Source organism: Capricornis sumatraensis, chromosome 11 (genome assembly GCF_032405125.1).
Source record: "Capricornis sumatraensis isolate serow.1 chromosome 11, serow.2, whole genome shotgun sequence".
NCBI lineage: Eukaryota > Metazoa > Chordata > Mammalia > Artiodactyla > Bovidae > Capricornis > Capricornis sumatraensis.
This window is the reverse complement of record NC_091079.1, coordinates 29,360,926-29,378,218: the sequence shown is the minus strand read 5'-3', so window position 1 is coordinate 29,378,218 and position 17,293 is coordinate 29,360,926. Positions and strand designations below refer to the sequence as shown.

Below are 17,293 nucleotides of genomic sequence, written 5' to 3'. Positions count from 1 at the left end.
GGGGTAGGAGAATATAAACCCTCTCAAACTCATCATGACCAGAAGCCTGTTCTTTCAGAATCATGTTTATATGTGTACACACTAACAACCTACTTTTTTCTTTTTTTTAAATAGGTCCTATGGCTTCATGGATAGTCATATATTTGGTATTTCTTAATCAGTTTGTGCCAGCAAATAACAGATCACTCCCAATGAGATCTCAGACTGAAAGTGTACTCTAGAAACATCCAGTTTTGTTGAGTCAAAAACACTTTAGCTCTTATGGATCACATATTCCAGTCTTCAAACACCCCCTGCAGCACCCGTGTAGATGCTGTAAATCAGCCTGCACAGTCTCCATTCTGGAATTTGAGGAAATCATCCCTCTCTTTCATCACAAGATTCTCTTAATTAACTCTTTCCCCAAAATCTTGTTCTGAGGAACATAGGAATGAAGGAATGCTTCTTTACAAAATGGTTTATGGACAAATCAATTTAGGAAATGTGGATCCACTTTTTGTTTACCGCCATCCATTCTCATTACTCTCCTCCAGAGAAAGGATTTTGTTTCTTTTGTGAATCTCTTTGTCTGGAGTGTGTATGTCAGAACCTGGCGCTAAAGTAGGCACTCAGTACTGGTGTGTTGAATGAAAAAATTCTTATAACCTCCTATTGGAGTCTCACAGTACACATCACTGAAATAAAGGTACTGATAAATTCTGCAGAAATCAGGCTTTTAAACTGCATTTTCCAAACTTATATAACCATGAAACAGTTTTTGCTCAGATCTCCTCTACATGGTTCATGGAGGACCACTTTGGAAATAGTACTCTAAAGTTCTTCCCTGGTTTTGTTTGCAACTCTTACTTAGTGGATCCGTTTCTGATCTCTGAATATAATCTATTTACTCCCCTCCACTTTTCTTCCACAGGCTAATGGCGTCAGCTTTCCCAATCACTTCACAGGTGACACGGTTTCCACATAGGGCACAACAATGCTCTCCACTTTGTCCATACCTTGGGTATACTATTGCGCAGAATCAGACTGAATGCAAACGACATCAGACTCTGTGTTGGAGCTTGGGCAACTAACACAGTATGACCTAGTAAACAGTCACTCAGTCTACTACATTTTATGCACCTGAATGTGTGGCAGCTAGGGAGAATGTCCTGCTCCTTCTTTAAAACCCAATTCAGACATCATCTTCTGCAAGAAGCCTATTATGAGTCTGTACGTATCCTTAGCACAGCAGTTACTGTGAGGTATTGTTACCGCCTCATTGTGGGTTTGCCTGTTCCTCTAGGCTCTGATCTGGAGGGCCAGCCACTGTGTTTTACCCGTAACTAAACCTTCAGCATCTGGCATATTTGATACATTCTTAATAAGCACTTTCAGAATGAATGAAGGCATGCATGAATGAAAGGTTGAATGGCTGTGTCAGACTATTCTTAGGGCACTGTTTTCAATCTCTTGCTACCAAAAGTCTGGTGATGCTTTTCCTGTCCTCCCCAAAATGGACTCCAAATTTAGACTTTGTTTACCAAATTGCATTTATTAAATAAGAAGTAGTTTGTTTTCCTACTATTCAATTAAATGCCTAGTTTTTGATCAGCCTGGGATAACAGGCGTTGCCACAACAGCTGAAGAGAATTCCAGCCAAGAGCAACAACCTTGAAAGGCAGCTTTATGATGCTTCTCAGCATGGGGTTTTTATTCAGGTGTTTGGAATCCAGAACATGAGATCACAGATGGGAAAGCACTAACCTACAGTCCTTTCTGGGACCAATGCCTGGATAAACATCAGCCTGAGTGTTTCCCATGAACCAGAATAAAGCAAAGGTTAAAGTTATCAGTGAAAGGGTGTCATCTTTTAGCCCTGCTGGAGATGGAGTCTTGACATTAAGTGATAGGTAGTTGTGACTGAAATCCTGCACTGTAGGCCAGCTCGCTATTGATTGGGAAAGACCCAGAGAAGATGCCCAGCCCAGCAGGCTCAGAGCCTCACAGGGACCTCTGTCTCTTATGCGGAGATGGCTTATCCTCTCTCCAGACTCTGGCTGCTTCCAGCCTCAAGCTGGAGGCTGCACTCCAAAGCAGGTGTGCCCAGCAGCTTCCTCAGCTGCTCCAGAGCTTCCTCCCATCACCCCTATGGCAGCATCTCCCTGAGCCTCACCTGGAGGCCTCTGTGGCTCCACTTCAAACTTGTCGCCTGCAGGGTTTGGATTCCGGAAAAGGCAGAAATTGTACGTTTTAGTCCCTAACCCATTTTCTGTGTCATGCAACTATAGGCCAATGCGAGAAAAAATCACCAGGAACAAACACTAAGCCTGAATAAGGGCTCTCAGGTGTACACATTAGAGCTCTTTTTTATTCTGTGCTATGCTCAGTTGTGCCCTACTCTTTGCGACCGCATGGATTGTAGCCTTCCAGGTTCCCCTGTCCATGGGAGTTCCCAGGCGAGAATGTTGGAGCAGGTTGCCACTTCCTAGTCGGGAGATCTTCCTGACCCAGGGATCGAAACCAAGTCTCCTGTATCTCCTGCATTGGCAGGTACATTCTTTTCCACTGAGCCACCAGCAAAGCTCATTTTTTTCCTTCTTAACCACACCTAACCAGCCCCCAGGAGAGAAGACTTCTTTTTTTTTAAGTTATTTTTGTGTTCTTTTTATGAAAGCTCACTTGGGAAAGCTTTGAGGTGATCTAGTCCAAAATTGTTTGCTCCAGGAAGAATGCTTGTTGCATTTGAAAGTGGAACAATTATTGTTTTTTCCCCTCAAATCCACGGATGGGGAGCAGAGATTTCTTTGGGTATGCATGTCATGTTTTTCTGGTAAGAAGGTTCTAGTGAAGTGAGTGAAGTTGCTCAGTCATGTCCGACTCTTTGCGACCCCGTGGACTGTGGCCTACCAGGCTCCTCCATCCATGGGATTCTCCAGGCAAGAATACTGGAGTGGGTTGCCATTCTAGGTGGTATTTATTTGGGAAAACACTGAGCTGGGGGTCCCAGGGAAAATATCCACATGGGGCTTTCCAGAACCTGCCATGTAACAATTTTTCCTTTTGAAAACAATGGAGGTGCTAGTGAATTAGACCATTCTTTATAAGCAAGGAGTGTTAGCCAAGATTGCCGCAATTTTCCCTGTCTGTACTGAGAAAAAATGAAATGTCACATTCAAATGATATACTTGATGCTTTTTCTAAAATTGGGGATATTGCTTACTTTCTCTCTCTTTAAGATATTTATCCCATCATCACCTATCTCCCAAACAAATCAAAAGAATGTTAATGAGATCTTACTGTGGGAGGAGGTTTACAGAATACAACTACAGGAAGAGCTGAAGGAATTTTCATAATAGGCTCATAGCTTCTGCACCAGGAAACGAAATAACAAGCATCAGAATGTCCACTCTGTTGGCTGAAATAATAGTCCGGACATTTCTAGCCAGCCTGATCCAGGATTCCAGCACCTCTCTGTAGCCTGGTTCCCTGTTCTCAATTGTCAGCAAACAATGTCAGTCTGGGGCCTGGGCTATTTGAGCCTTCACTGCTTCCCACTTTGGAGCAGAATCGGAAGTATGCAAATATTGGCTGGATGCTGCATTGGATAAGGAATAAAAAATGTATAAGCTCCTTTGTCACTTTGTGGTCTGAAATTTCAAACTGTTTATGATTAAGAGAACAAAACAATAACCAGGAAGATACCCCACATTCTGGCAGAATCCACAATAGACATTTACTAATTTGCTGCTGATCTGAACCCCACAAACGCACTCTTGAACTTTTGACTAACATCGATAAGGCAGATCATCAAGACAGTTTACTTATTTGGGGGTTTAGGTCCCAGATGTGTTAGGTTCCTTTCCCAGCGTCCTTTGTCTGACATTAAATGCCTCATTCTTTGTTTCAATTCATCCTACTAGTGGCTCCTGGCTTTGGACACAGACATGCTGGTTGGTTGCCTTTGGATTGCGTGCGTGCTAGATTGCTTCAGTCCTGTCCTACTCTGTGCGACCCTGTGGACTGTAGCCTGCCAGGCTCCTCTGTCCATGGGATTCTCCAGGCAAGAGTACTGGAGTGGGTTGCCATGCCCTCCTCCAGGGGATCTTCCCAACACAGGGATCGAACCGCATCTCTTGTGTCTCCTGCATTGGCAGGAGGGTTCTTTACCACTAGTGCCACCTAGGAAGCCCCTCCCCTTAGCTGCTGCTGCTGCTGCTAAGGCGCTTCAGTCGTGTCCGACTCTGTGCGACCCCAGAGACGGCAACCCACCAGGCTCCTCTGTCCCTGGGATTCTCCAGGCAAGAACACTGGAGTGGGTTGCCATTTCCTTCTCCAATGCATGAAAGTGAAAAGTGAAAGTGAAGTCGCTCAGTCATGTCCGACTCCTAGTGACCCCATGGACTGCAGCCTACCAGGCTCCTCCATCCATGGGATTAGCCCTTTAGCTGAGGGGTGGGCAAATGGTCATTTGTGGCTGAATTTTTGGGCTGACCACAATTCCAGGTAATTGGGCAGAGCTCTCGAAACAAGGTTACCCGGAGCCCACAGAGGGAAACCCCAGCGTTCAAGATTTTGTCCCAGAGCTCTGATCCAAGGACCTCAGAGCCAGATTAACCTAGGACAAGTGGTGCCTGACACTGATTTTGTCCAGCCAGGAGCTTGTCTGGCTCTGTTTGACCCATCTGCTAACTAGTTTGGGATCCCTTACATCTGATTTCATCCTCTGAATTTCTCAGAAAGATGCTAATCTCACTTTGGGAATAGGATTGTACACTTGTCATTACACACTTGAGCCATTTTTAATCAAAAATAGTTGCTAAACTGCTGCAGAATTGGCTGAAGCAGAACTTGGCACGCCCATTTAGATATGGCCACTTTGAAGTTAGATGATTTGGGGGCAAGCTGCCAATTGAATTATTAGCCTTTAAAATATCACATCCACAGTAATGTGTGGAAGAGATGTGCAAACCCCGGCTTGGACCTCATCTCAGGACTGGGTGGAGTGGGTGAGAGGGATGGTGTGGACTTAGGGAGGGAGGCAGGATTTCCCTCTGGATATGGCTCATGAGCTGGGGTGAGAGAAACCGAAACACTGATGGCTTGTTTATAAAGCCACAGGATAGGTGTGAATCAAAGTAGTCACAGCACTGAAATGACTGGGCCAAAATGTAATTGACTATGGCTGGAGAGGTGGCCACTAGCCCACTGACCAAGTGACCCTTTGTTCTGGCAGTGGATTGGGTTGGCAATCAGAAAATTTCAGGTAATAAATAAACATCAGGACCAAAGTTATTCAGATTTCTTGTGAACATCAGTGATGTAGGTTTTTCAGAAATGTTAATGCCATGGGAAAAATTAGTGTGTGTGTGTTATATCTGTGTCTTTGTTTACTTAACAGAAACTTGCAGAAAATTTAAATATAAGAATTACCTAACTTTTTATCTTTTTTAAAAGGTTCTGAAGTAACTCTTTTCATTGAGGAATATGACCTAAGTATTACATCAAGTTGTTGTTCAGTCGCTAAGTCGTGTCTGATTCTTTGAGATCCCATGGACCGCAGCTCTCCAGGCTCCCCTGTCCTTCACTACTTCCCAGAATTTGTTCAGATTCATGTCCACTGAGTTGGTGATGCTATCTAACCATTACATTCTATCAAGAGTTGCTGATAAATTGCTCATATTTGGTGCCATAAGTCTATGGGTCTTATTATACAATTTGCTGATTAAGTTTAGTGACTGATACTTTCCTGGATTCAGCTTCAAAGGCGCTCATATTACTGACCTTCAAGAATCCAGCCTCTAAACTTTTCAGCAGAGATGGGGTGACAGACTGGGACCCGGGACCCTTGGCTGCAGTGCTGCAATGCTTGCACCTGAACGCACCTCTCCACGAACCACAAAATAGGAAGAAACTGTAAGGGACTAAAAATAACTGCATGCATGTGCAGTTGGGGCAAATTCTGAACAAAAGATACAAAAAGACCAAAAAAGCCCAACTGCCACTTCTGAAGAGCCAGGAGCAAAAACAGGGAGTTGGTAGCAAAAGCAGGGTTCTGTGCATGCCCCCTGCACAACACCACCTAAAGGGTGGACAAACAACCCCAGCCACCCTTCTGGCCAGACCCCTGGATACATCCTTACCCTCATCCCATGTAAGGAACAAGCTCGCCCCCACTTTGGGGAATGAGCAAGCAAGTGAACCTGCTACTTGTTCTCGCTCCCTCCTGCTACAGCAGGGCCCAGTAAAGCCTTGCCTAAATTTCTTGTCTGGCCTTTGATCAATCTCTATATAGAGGAGGCCAAGAACCCTGGGGGGTAACAATAGCAGGACAAAACTGGGAAAAGAAGAGGTGGCTCCCTGGCTTCTACCTCCTCTTATCCTAACTTTTCTACCACATACTTTATTAGATCGATCCAATTAATTTAGCTCTTCTTGGCTATCATTATTCCTAATGGTTGTTTCTGAGTTTATCACTTAAGAACAGTCCTGTGTCTAAGTACTCTCAAGATATGGACACCTGAGTGGGTGCTACCATATATGATGTATATGGAGCTCTTATCATCTCAAGCTGTGAAAAGATCCTTTAAGGGGCTAAAAGTGATACAGAAGTCATGGAGTGGGAAAGACACAATGGAATCTAGTGGTTCATAACCTGGAATTCACAGTAGTAGTTTGAAGATCCTTGAGACATGATGGTCATTCAAAAAATTCCATCAATATCCAAGGAATTAGGACTATAACTCCTTGTAAACTCCATGTGAAGTGACAATAAGTACGTACACAAATAGTCAAGATGAAGCTGGCCAGGCCAACAGAAATATCCAGGGTCTGTGCTCTGGGCTGGAACGGAATCACCTTATGATGGGACCATTCGTTTCCTTGTGAAGAGCAGTAGCAATGGCGGGTCATGACACATATGCCGACTCACTTTAAAAAGAGGGAATGCAAATTCACTCACATCAAATGCAATTTTCTTTGGAAAGAAAAACTTTGATATATATAAATCACACGGGGTCAGAACAATGAAAGGTATTCATGGAGAAAACATGGGAAAATCTTGACATAACTGAATGAAAAACTTTTACAGTGACACATCTCAGCCCAGCAAAACTGGCACCAAGATGAATAAAACTTAAATCCACTGCTATTTTTTCAAATTGAGGAAATAAGTAAAAAAGCAAACAAACAGATTTTTTGCTTTCTTTTCCTACCTACCTTCACACATTTAAAATATCATACAATTATCTTCACATGTTTAAAATACTATTGGGACTTCCCTGGCAGTCCATTGGTGAAGATCCTTGGTCGGGGAAATTAGATTCCACATGCCTCTCTGCATGGTCAAAAATAAAAATTAAAAATAAACTACCACTGCATTCACTGGGTCCAGTTCCTCAGATGTTTAGGGTTCCTGAAACAACTAGTCAATCCTTGGTGAAAGAAGACTCCAATGAGTTTAGCAAAGTTTCAGCCAGCTATTGGCCATGGGGGAGCCACAGACTATGTCTTGTGCCAACTTATAAGCTCCTTTCCAGAGCTGCAATTCCATACGAGCCACAAACTCATCTCTCCCTTTATCTTTTCCACCTCAGTCTATCTCTGGAATTTCAGAGAAAGTGGGGATGTTGCGTCAAAGTTAATGGATCAAAATGCCCACTTAATCCACTCAACGCTCTCTGGATGGCTTCAAATCCATTTGCCTTTCTGAAGAGAGTGAAAAACCAGATCCCTCTAATTCCTGGCTGAACTCAGCTGCTATCTTCAGAGTTGGGACTAAGAGCAGCCTGGGGAGTTTTGTTGTCAGTACAAGCCATGTTACTGGAAGAGTACAGATGGACTTCAGGGAAATGTCCAGAACCCATCATGGTGTCTATCCCCAAAGCCTGCAGATGTCCCATCCAATGAACATCAAAGCTTAATCTGATGTTAAAAGTGGTTCAAAAGAAATTACCTATGGAGGAAAATTTGCCTGTGGCTTCCTCTATACCAAGACTGAACACAGACAATTAGATACTCAGCAGCTTGTCAAAGAAGCAGCTGACTTGGAAAACACAGCTTCCACTTCAAGGCCACTGCCCAGTATTTCGGGCATTTTTAGGGGTAGAAACTTCAGGTCAGGGTTCTCAGAGGGGGAGGAGAAGCATGTGATTTGGTCCTCAGGAGCCGAAACCCAGGCTGAGATGATGGCCCTGTCTTTTCTCTCCTCCTGGGGTCTTGTTCCCTCATCCTTTGCTTTACTCCTGCTTGTCTGTAGATTTCAGCTTAACCTTCCCACCTTGGGAAGGTCTTCACTGACTAGCTGGGATCACTATTCAGTTCTGCTAGAATGAGAACAATGTCACTGAGCCTGATGACCTGCTAGTAATACCACTGGACTGTGAGCTCCCAGACAGCTTGCACCTCTTTCAGCATCTCCCTGTCCTCAGCACCCAGTACAAGGCTTGGCAAATCATAGTTCTTCAAGTAGTTGAATAATCAGTGGCTGCCCGAATGAGGAAACAAATGGATCTCTGGGGGGACTGACTTGCCCAAGTCAAATGCTAAAGTAAAATGAGTTTGAATTAAGACGGTTCTTTGTCTTCTGGCCTTTCATATGCAAAAAGAAGGGGCCTGCCACTTAGTGTGCAGTCCACCTTTAGAGAGAAACAGAAGGAAAGAAATCAAACCCTAGTGACCAGTATTTCTTGACAGGAGAATACAATGGTCATGTTGATTATTTTGCTTGAATGATTATTTTGCCTGAAAAATAGCAAAGTGTGATGATGTTTATAACGATGTTTGGTCCTTCCCCCCACCCGCCATTTAATCAAAATGCAATTATCCAGAACACTGAGAGAAAGGGCAGACTTCATCCCCTAGTTAGATGAAGTTTCATCTCAATAATTTTTTTTTTTGCTTTAACTCTTGCTTCTGATTTGGTATTAACATTTTAAGACAGCTCATTAGATGACAGTTATGCTAAACTGTTATACCAGGAAAACTGTAAATAAGGGGTATTCCTATTACTTCCCATCATTACAAATAATTCCTAGTGAATTATTTGTTCTCTGGGCTTTGGGTGGCAAGATTCTGAAGTGTAGGTAACTCACCAGAATAGCTACAGACTTCCAACATGTGTCTGAGGCTGACAAACTGAAGGGGCAATTTTGGAGCTGAGAGAAAAGTCATGGGACCATCTAGTCCAGTTCTGCCTTTGCACAGATGAGAACCTTGAGGCCTGGAAGGCAGACGTGGTGACCCAAGGCCTTGCAATAGTATGCGGAGAATCAGGGCCAGGACTCCATTCTCTTGAATTTCTGTTCCAGCCCTTCCCATTATCATAGGGGCAAATTTGAGGTCCTGCAGAAATTTGCCCCAAGATTAGGAGACACACAGGGCTAACTGGCTTACTATGAGAAAACGGGCCCTCAACATCAAGTCCACAAGGCTTTGATCAGCAAGGCAATCAGATGAGAGTTTTTTCCTTTCAATGCCTACAGAAAACAGGATCTGAGAGAAGTCCCAGCTGGGACTGATAAAAACATAATAACATAAATATGCTCATATCCTGCTTTCAACCATGGCTAGCCTCACTCCCTACACATTTCTGGACTCAAGGTTCTCTAGGCTAAGTGCAACTAAATCAAATGGTTCAGTTCTTGTTTTATTACTGCATAGATATGAGAGACTTTCCTGCTTAACCCTTTCCATGCCAACAATGATCACATCAGGACTTTCAGGGAGTAAGATGTTAGGGGTATTGCTAATACTACCTGGAGGAAAAGCTGGTCCTTTTCTGGAGTTTTCACAGAAAATTTCTAAATATGCCTGCTGAGAAAGTGAGTCATCTTCAGAGGGTGAAGGCATACACACGTGCACACACACACACATGACCTTTTAAGATCGACTGACCAGGAAACAAGGTAGACAGTAGACACCTGGTATATATCTTCAGGACGCAGAGAGGAGGCAGTGCAGCCTGATTCAAAGCATGAAGCTTTCAGAATCAGACATGACCGGGTTCTGATTTTAGTTCTGTTGTTCACTCACTATATGCCCTTCAGGGAATGAACTTATCTCTCAAATCACAATTTTGTCACTTGTAAAGCAGGCACATCAAACTGACCCAGTAAGACTGATGTGAGAATGAAACGCAAAGACTTTGAGCAACACGCCCCACATGGTACCTGGCCCCAGGCTCTCCCCTTCTACTAGTGTCAGTGAGGCCATGGATGTTTATCTATGTTCCTGCTAAGGAAACACATTTAATTTCTGTCTTGTTGTGTGGAACACAGGCATACCTTATTTTAGTGCACTTCATTTTATTGCACTTTGCAGATATTGTGGTGTTTACAAATTGAAGGTTTGTGGAACCCTGCCTCAGGCAAGTCTTTGGGTGCCATTTTTTTAAAACCGTGTTTGCTCACTTGGTGTCTTTGTGTCACATTGTGGTGATTCTTACAATATTTCAGACTACCGCATTATGTCTGCTGTGATCTGTGATCAGTGATCTGTGCTGTTACTACTATGATTCACTGAAAGCTCAAGTGATGGTTCTCTTTTTTAGCAAAAATATGTTTTTTAATTAAGGTATGTACATTTTTTTAAGACATAATGTTATCACACGTTTAATAGATTACTGTATACTGTTAATATAACCTGTATGCACTGGGAAACCAAAACATTGGTGTGACCAGTTTTATTGTGACATTTGCTTTATGATGGTGGTTTGGAAGCAGATCTAAAATAATTTCATTTGTGTTTGCGATCTTCACAGTGCACATATGAGCTTCATGAATAATGACCAAAGTCAGTCTACTGTACAGAAACAACTCATATATACAACAGAAGTACCAAATCTATGCTTTCCCCGCCAGTGATTCTTTTAAAAGGTCTAGAGGAGTATTGGAAAAATGCCTAGGTTCTGATGTCATGATCAATGTGAAAAGGAGGGATGGGACAATGGTGATGATTTCTCAACAAATGGGGGAGAGAACCCAGGCTTTAAAAGGGAGTTTGCTTCTAAAAGAGTAGCTCCACCTCTCTTGGCATATCACCTGTCATAAAAATCAAGTTAAGTATATATATGGCTGATGCACTTTGCTGTACAGCAGAAACTCACACTGGCATAGTAGTGTAAAGCCACTATACTCCAGTAAAACACACACACACAAAATCAAGTTAAAATGATTCATATCCTCACACAATGCACTTTATAGAGACATAAAAGCTTCAACCTTTGATATCCTCATATAAATCATAAGTAAAAATGCTGCTTGTCTAATGAATCCATTCTTGCTCCCTACAATCCATTCTCCACAGGCAGCTGGAATGATCTCTTAAACATCTAAATCAAATCATGTCACTGGCCAGCTTAAAATAGTTCTATCACTTCCCTAGAATAAGATCCAAAGTCAACCAGGTTTTCAAGCTCAGCTTCTGTCTCCTTAACTTCATTTTGTGTTCCTTCCTTCCCCACTCACTATGCTCTAGTCACTTGGGCCTTTTTGCTCTTCTAACGCACCAAACTTTTTTCCCACCCAGGGTCTGCACAAGTTGTTCCTACTATATCTAATGTTCTTTTCCAGGTCATTCAAATGCAGGGTTCTTTCAACACTCATATAAAATTTTCAGAGGTCTCTTGATGTAGTAAGTCTGCAGTTATTCTATTTGATCCTTAGTCATATATCCATCTATATTTACTTCTTTTTTACTTTTGTGTTTTGATTAATTGTCTGCATTCTCTACTCCCTTAAAATGTAAGCTCATGAAAGATGGGGGCCAAGTCTGTCTTCTCCTTACAGGATCCTCACCATCTCAAAGACTGACTGTTAAGCAACTGAATGAACCAGAGCTCAAGCTTACAAACAGATTTTAGTCATAGCATGGGGAAAATATGATCTTCAGAATAAGGACCCTTTTCTTATGTCTTCATTTCCATCTCAAATTTTGTCTCTGTTCTGAGAAATTCAATGACCATGTTGATGACTCACTCAACAGCCTAGCCTTGAAATTTCTTGGATATCCTCCTTGAGGTCAAAATGTTCACACTTTTGGTGTACTTCAGCCATCTACATTTACTTTTGTAATCTTACATTTTAATAGTCCACGTATAATCATAAGCTTCTTGCCTTCTAAGTTTTCTTAATTTCATTTCACCCAGGCTCAGAGCATAAGAAACCTCACAGGTATCTGAGCCAGGGTTCATGGAGCCAGGACACCAAATCAGTGGGCAAAACGTCTGCCCATGTCAAGAGTAAAGGATGAAAAGCAGAAGTGTTTAGAGTGTCCAAGAGCGGGCTGAAGCAGTTTTAGCCCAATGGGGCACAGACATAGGGGCTGGGAAGATACACAACATCTAAACCAAGAGATTATCTCAGGCATAGATTGGGACTGAAGACTCACATGGAGGCCAGGAATAATTCTAAGTGACTTCCCTTGCTCCTGCAAACTCCTAACGGACTCCTGAAATGGGTAGTGGAGAGGGGACTGGGGAGGAGTTGGGGTTCTTGGAAATCCAGAGCTCTCTCATATCAACTTGGACAATCTGGCTTCTGACTTCACCACGGCAGCAAGTCTGCCTGTTGCCAATGTTGTTTTCCAATCCAATTCAAATTGGCAATTTTCAGTCGTCCTTTAACCGGGCCTCTTGGCTACACTGGCCACTGTTGATCACATCATCCTTCTCAAAATGCTCTGCTCTGTCGGCTTCCATGATACCTCATCGCCTCATCTCTACTGGTCACTTTGCTTCCTATCTGTCTCTGTCATGGGATCCTGACTCTCCTTTACCTCCATCTGGTGTTCCTGCATGTCTGTCTTATACTTTCTTACTGTTTTATTTTGCATATTCCTTAGCATGACCTCTTTCACTCTCGTGGCTTCATCTATCCTCAAATGTTACCAGACTCACATCCCTTGTGTAGTCCTTTTATGCTTAAACTCCAGAAGTGTGTGTTCAACAGCCTTTTGGATATCTCCCCTTGGACCTCTCCCAGGCTTTCAGTGTTTCCTTCCATTCCAGTATTGCTTATTTTGATGGGCATGTCTACCATCCATCCTGTCAGATCCAAGCAAAAAACCAGGAAGTTAAACTTGATTGGGTCTTCTCCTTTTCTACCCACATTTATTCATTTAATCAGTTTAATTCAATCAGTTAGCAAACTGTAAACAAGCCTTGTTATTCACCAGGTATTGTTCTGATCGTGGACTCAAAAGTGATAAGGGAAACAGACACAATCCCTGTCTTCCCGAAGCATATAAACTACTGGCTGACTTCATCTCTAAAGTGTTTCTTTCCTCTGTCCCTCCTTCTCTATTATTTTAGCAGTAGTTGGCATGAAACAGATGCTCAATTAATCTTTATTGAATGAATGAATACATGAGAATGTAACTATCCAAACATCTGCTATTTATATAGCACGGATTACAGCATGGCATACCGCTGTCATTAAAAATATTTCAAAGCATACTGTATGAATCAATAGAAGCTAAAACATCTGGCCAATTTAGCTAGAAAACCCCCAACAAAGCATTAGTATGTTTTGTCTGTGTTAAGCTAACACTTGGTGCTCTGGGCTTTCTGTAGTACTGACCGGGTGATTTGGCAGAGCACAGGCTCAGCCAGACCAGTCTTGATCTCTTCCAGGCACACTCTATGTCCCTGCACTGCACATATGGCTTGCTGACTTCCAGAGCTAAGCACAAGTGCATCTGTGACCATTTTAATTGACTTAATCGTTTCCAAAATATTATTAGTACTACTTGGTTATCAGCATATCATTGGCTCTTAAGTCTTAAGACATCAAAACAAACTGAGATTACTCATCCTGAAGATGGTAAATACAGGCAAAACTCAGGCATCTTAAGAAATATATGGTATGGTTAAACACCAAAAATAATAATCTTTGACTAATAATGACATCTTTATGATATCAGTTAAGATCATTAGGAAATTAGCAGAGAAATATTTCTAGTATTCCTATATAATTCTACCAGATCAGTCAATCATGAATTAAAACCAAGTATCTCTGCCTCTCTTCTGGGGTCTCAGTTCTTAGTAGCAAGGATAGGCACACTGAGACTAGAACAATTATTAACAGAAAGTATCCCCATTTCCACAATCAGCTTAAATGGACAGAGTTTTTCAAAAGGAAAGACCAAAAATAAAAGGAAAAACATAAAAGCAAGAGAGACAACTTTATGCACAGTTACTGAGGTGCTCAGGGTGAGGTGTGCATCTTTTTAAAAATAACCAGCATTTAGGCTCAAGTTAACAATAGACAGAGGAAACAGATGGTACTTTCAGCGGGGCATGCACCAACTCCAGGAAGTATTTAAGACTGTAATTTTCTATAATAGCAAATTGTACCATGCGCACCAATTTAGGGATGGAAAGAGGTAGGTATTGAAATCAGTGATGACTTGTGTGGGCATAATGATTTTGGAGGAAAGTAAACACTCACAATAGAACACTGAAGACGTAAGGGTCGACTCTTGCAATGCATGCAGACACGGTTGAACCTGCATCTTTGCCCAGTGGAATGGGTTCCATGCATTGATCTACAGCTCCTTTACACAGAGCTGGAAGGAAACGGAGGTTACCCTGGCCTCATCTTTCATCTTTCAAATGCAGAAGAAAGAGGCAAGACTCTCAGCATTTTAACCTTTTCTATTTCACATGCCTTTAAGTAGACAGACTTTTCTTAATGACAGGTCAATGAGAAATGTTTAGTTCTGGGGGTTAAAATAATTAACTTCTATATGTCTTCACAAAGCTCCAGATACTATCAGTTTGGTCTGTTTACTTCATAGCAGCTTCAGCTTTTCCTTGGCTCAGGAGCATGTCAGAAGCTGTTTACAAGTATTATATATGGACTTTTTTGGGTAAGTTTCTTTAAAAAAGTGCAATGAATTCACATAACTTACAAAAGGTCAACTATGTGTGCCTGGCCTAAATAATGAAAGGGAAAACCCACGTCAGAGCAGGTGATTTTGCCCATGCTCTGACCAAGCACTCTGGGCAGTGGAGCATCCCTGAAGCCACTTCAGTTCTCTTTTGATCAACCTCAGTTCTCTGGTGCTTCTCAGAGTAAGAGCATCTCACTGGGTTTAGTGTGATTCTAGTATTTGAAGATATAGTTAAAAAATTTCTGATCCTTTGATCATTTACACTTTATTTACTGACTGTGTTGTCCTGTGTCTCATGCGTTCACTGCTCAGTCGCTTCAGTCACGTCTGACTCTTTGTGACCCTATGGACTATAGCCCACCAGATTCCTCTGTCCATGGGATTCTCCAGACAAGAATACTGGAACAGATTGCCATGCCCTCCTCCAGGGGATCTTCCTGAACCAGGGATCAAACCTGTGTCTCCTGCATTGCAGGTGGATTCTTTACCATCTGAGCCACCAGGGATGCCCATCCTATCTCTCATAGAAGATGCAAATCCATGCTACATAAAAATAGCACCATATTGATGGCTTCGAAATCACTTACTACTCTTGAATGACCTCACCTTTACCTCACTTGAAGCTATTATATTTCCCAATCAACAGTGACCTTCTGATTCTAAATTTCAGAGGGTATCTCAGTTCTCTGAGCTAGCCAACTAACTGAAAAAAAGGACATTCTCATGGATTTGACCTTCCTCTTCTGTTGCTAGTTTCATAACATGAGGTTTATCTTCTCCAACATGAGGGATTCATTTTGGTAAACTGATAATCCAACTTCACATGACATTTATTTTTAACTAGGTCAAAAAAAAAAAAAAAAAAGAAGAAGAAGTGGGCGTTGAGAACCCTCTGGTATTCCTGGCATTTCCTGAAACTGACTGCTTAAGTTAATTCCATCCTGAGGATACATGTTTGATCATTTACGATTGAGATGCTCAGTGGAGAAAAGGTTAAAGATGAATCGGTTTTCCCTGAGGCATCTGGGTTGGAGGTGCACATGCATTCACAGCAAACCAGAAGAAGGAAGCCAGGACTTACGTTCTGTTTCCCCACTATGTTATCGAAGGGCAGTTCAGGGCTCCAAGATCCCTCTGTGAACGTCGCCGCGCTGTTTCTCCTGTCTGAGGAGCTCACAGACTCCTTGACGATGTCTTCGGGCAAAGACAGCAGACTCTCCTCAGGCTGCTTAATTAAATAGGTCTCTATATTATGCTTCCTCAAGAATTCGTTCCTCTCTTTACCGTGACCCTCTTCCACATTATAGTCACCGTTGAGGCAGTCCAGCGTGGCTTTGGAAATGTGAATCCGCCTGTGTGGACAAAGCATAGGTTGTCATACACCTGACCTGGCTTGCAAAGGCCATCTCTGTTTTTGGTTCTTGTGCAAACCCAAAATCAGTCCTGTACATGGGTGCTGGGAGGACATGTCCTCAAGGACTGTATCTGTTCCTCTGAAAAAAAGCAAAAAGAATAAAAGAAAACAGAAATATAAGCATAAATCAATGAGCAGAGTATCTATTACCAACTTCACCCCAAGGGACCTGTAGCCTCTGATAAATTGCAGCCCCATTGAGACACATTTAAGCAACCTCCTTTTTTCCCTCATGACTGTTGGCCTGATCTCAGTAACTTTTAAACACACGTGATTTTTTTTTTTTTTCAGTTGTGTTGATTATTTCAGAAAAACAAGTTCTATAAATGTTGCTGAATCCAACGGCAATTATTGTCAGATTACCATGCAAATGTATACTTTTCCTGTCATTTCAATTTTCACACATTTGTGCCTTATTTCTTCAGTTTATCTATAATCTTCTTAAGAACAAAGGCAGGTCTTACAAGTCCACAGGGCTACATGGAGGGATCCTCTAGGAAAACCACTGTAAGATGCGATTTCCCCTGTAATGTGTATGTGAAAAGCAGAAGAGAACAAAGCTGTGGATATGTGTGGGCTAGGCTCACTCACAAGGTAACAGACTTGTATCAGCCATCACAGTCCAAGATTCTAGTTTCTTTTTTTAGCCAAACAACAGATGACATCAAGTGCTCTAAAGATCTGATGTGAATCTTGGGAATGTCACATGGTAAATCCTTCCAGACAAAAGGTTTTCTATTCTCGTCACTAACTGAATCTGACTGCTTGTTGTGCTGCACTGTGGCCTGGGCAGACTCGCTTGTTGCTTACAAGCACAGACACTTTGGCCAGGTTGCTTGCATTGAAGCCCTAGCTCTACCACTTGCTAGCTGAAAGATCTTGGGCAAGTTATTTAACATTTCTAGGTGTCTATTTTCTCACCCATAAAAATGGTAAAAATAGTAGTATTCATTTCTTAGGGTCATCACAAGTATTGTGAGTTGATTCATGTAAGGCAGTCAAAACAGTTCG

General features: G+C 42.2%; 1 protein-coding gene across 1 annotated transcript in view; it reads right to left on the bottom strand.

Annotated features, from left to right (window-relative positions):
* The window catches only part of ADCY8 (adenylate cyclase 8), a 233,176-nt gene that overhangs the window by 90,561 nt on the left and 125,322 nt on the right, over positions 1–17,293 (bottom strand). The window contains exon 7 of the mRNA XM_068983599.1: positions 15,950–16,220. Within this exon, the coding sequence (XP_068839700.1) occupies positions 15,950–16,220 (271 nt within the window). The remainder of the gene's footprint in view (positions 1–15,949; positions 16,221–17,293) is intronic.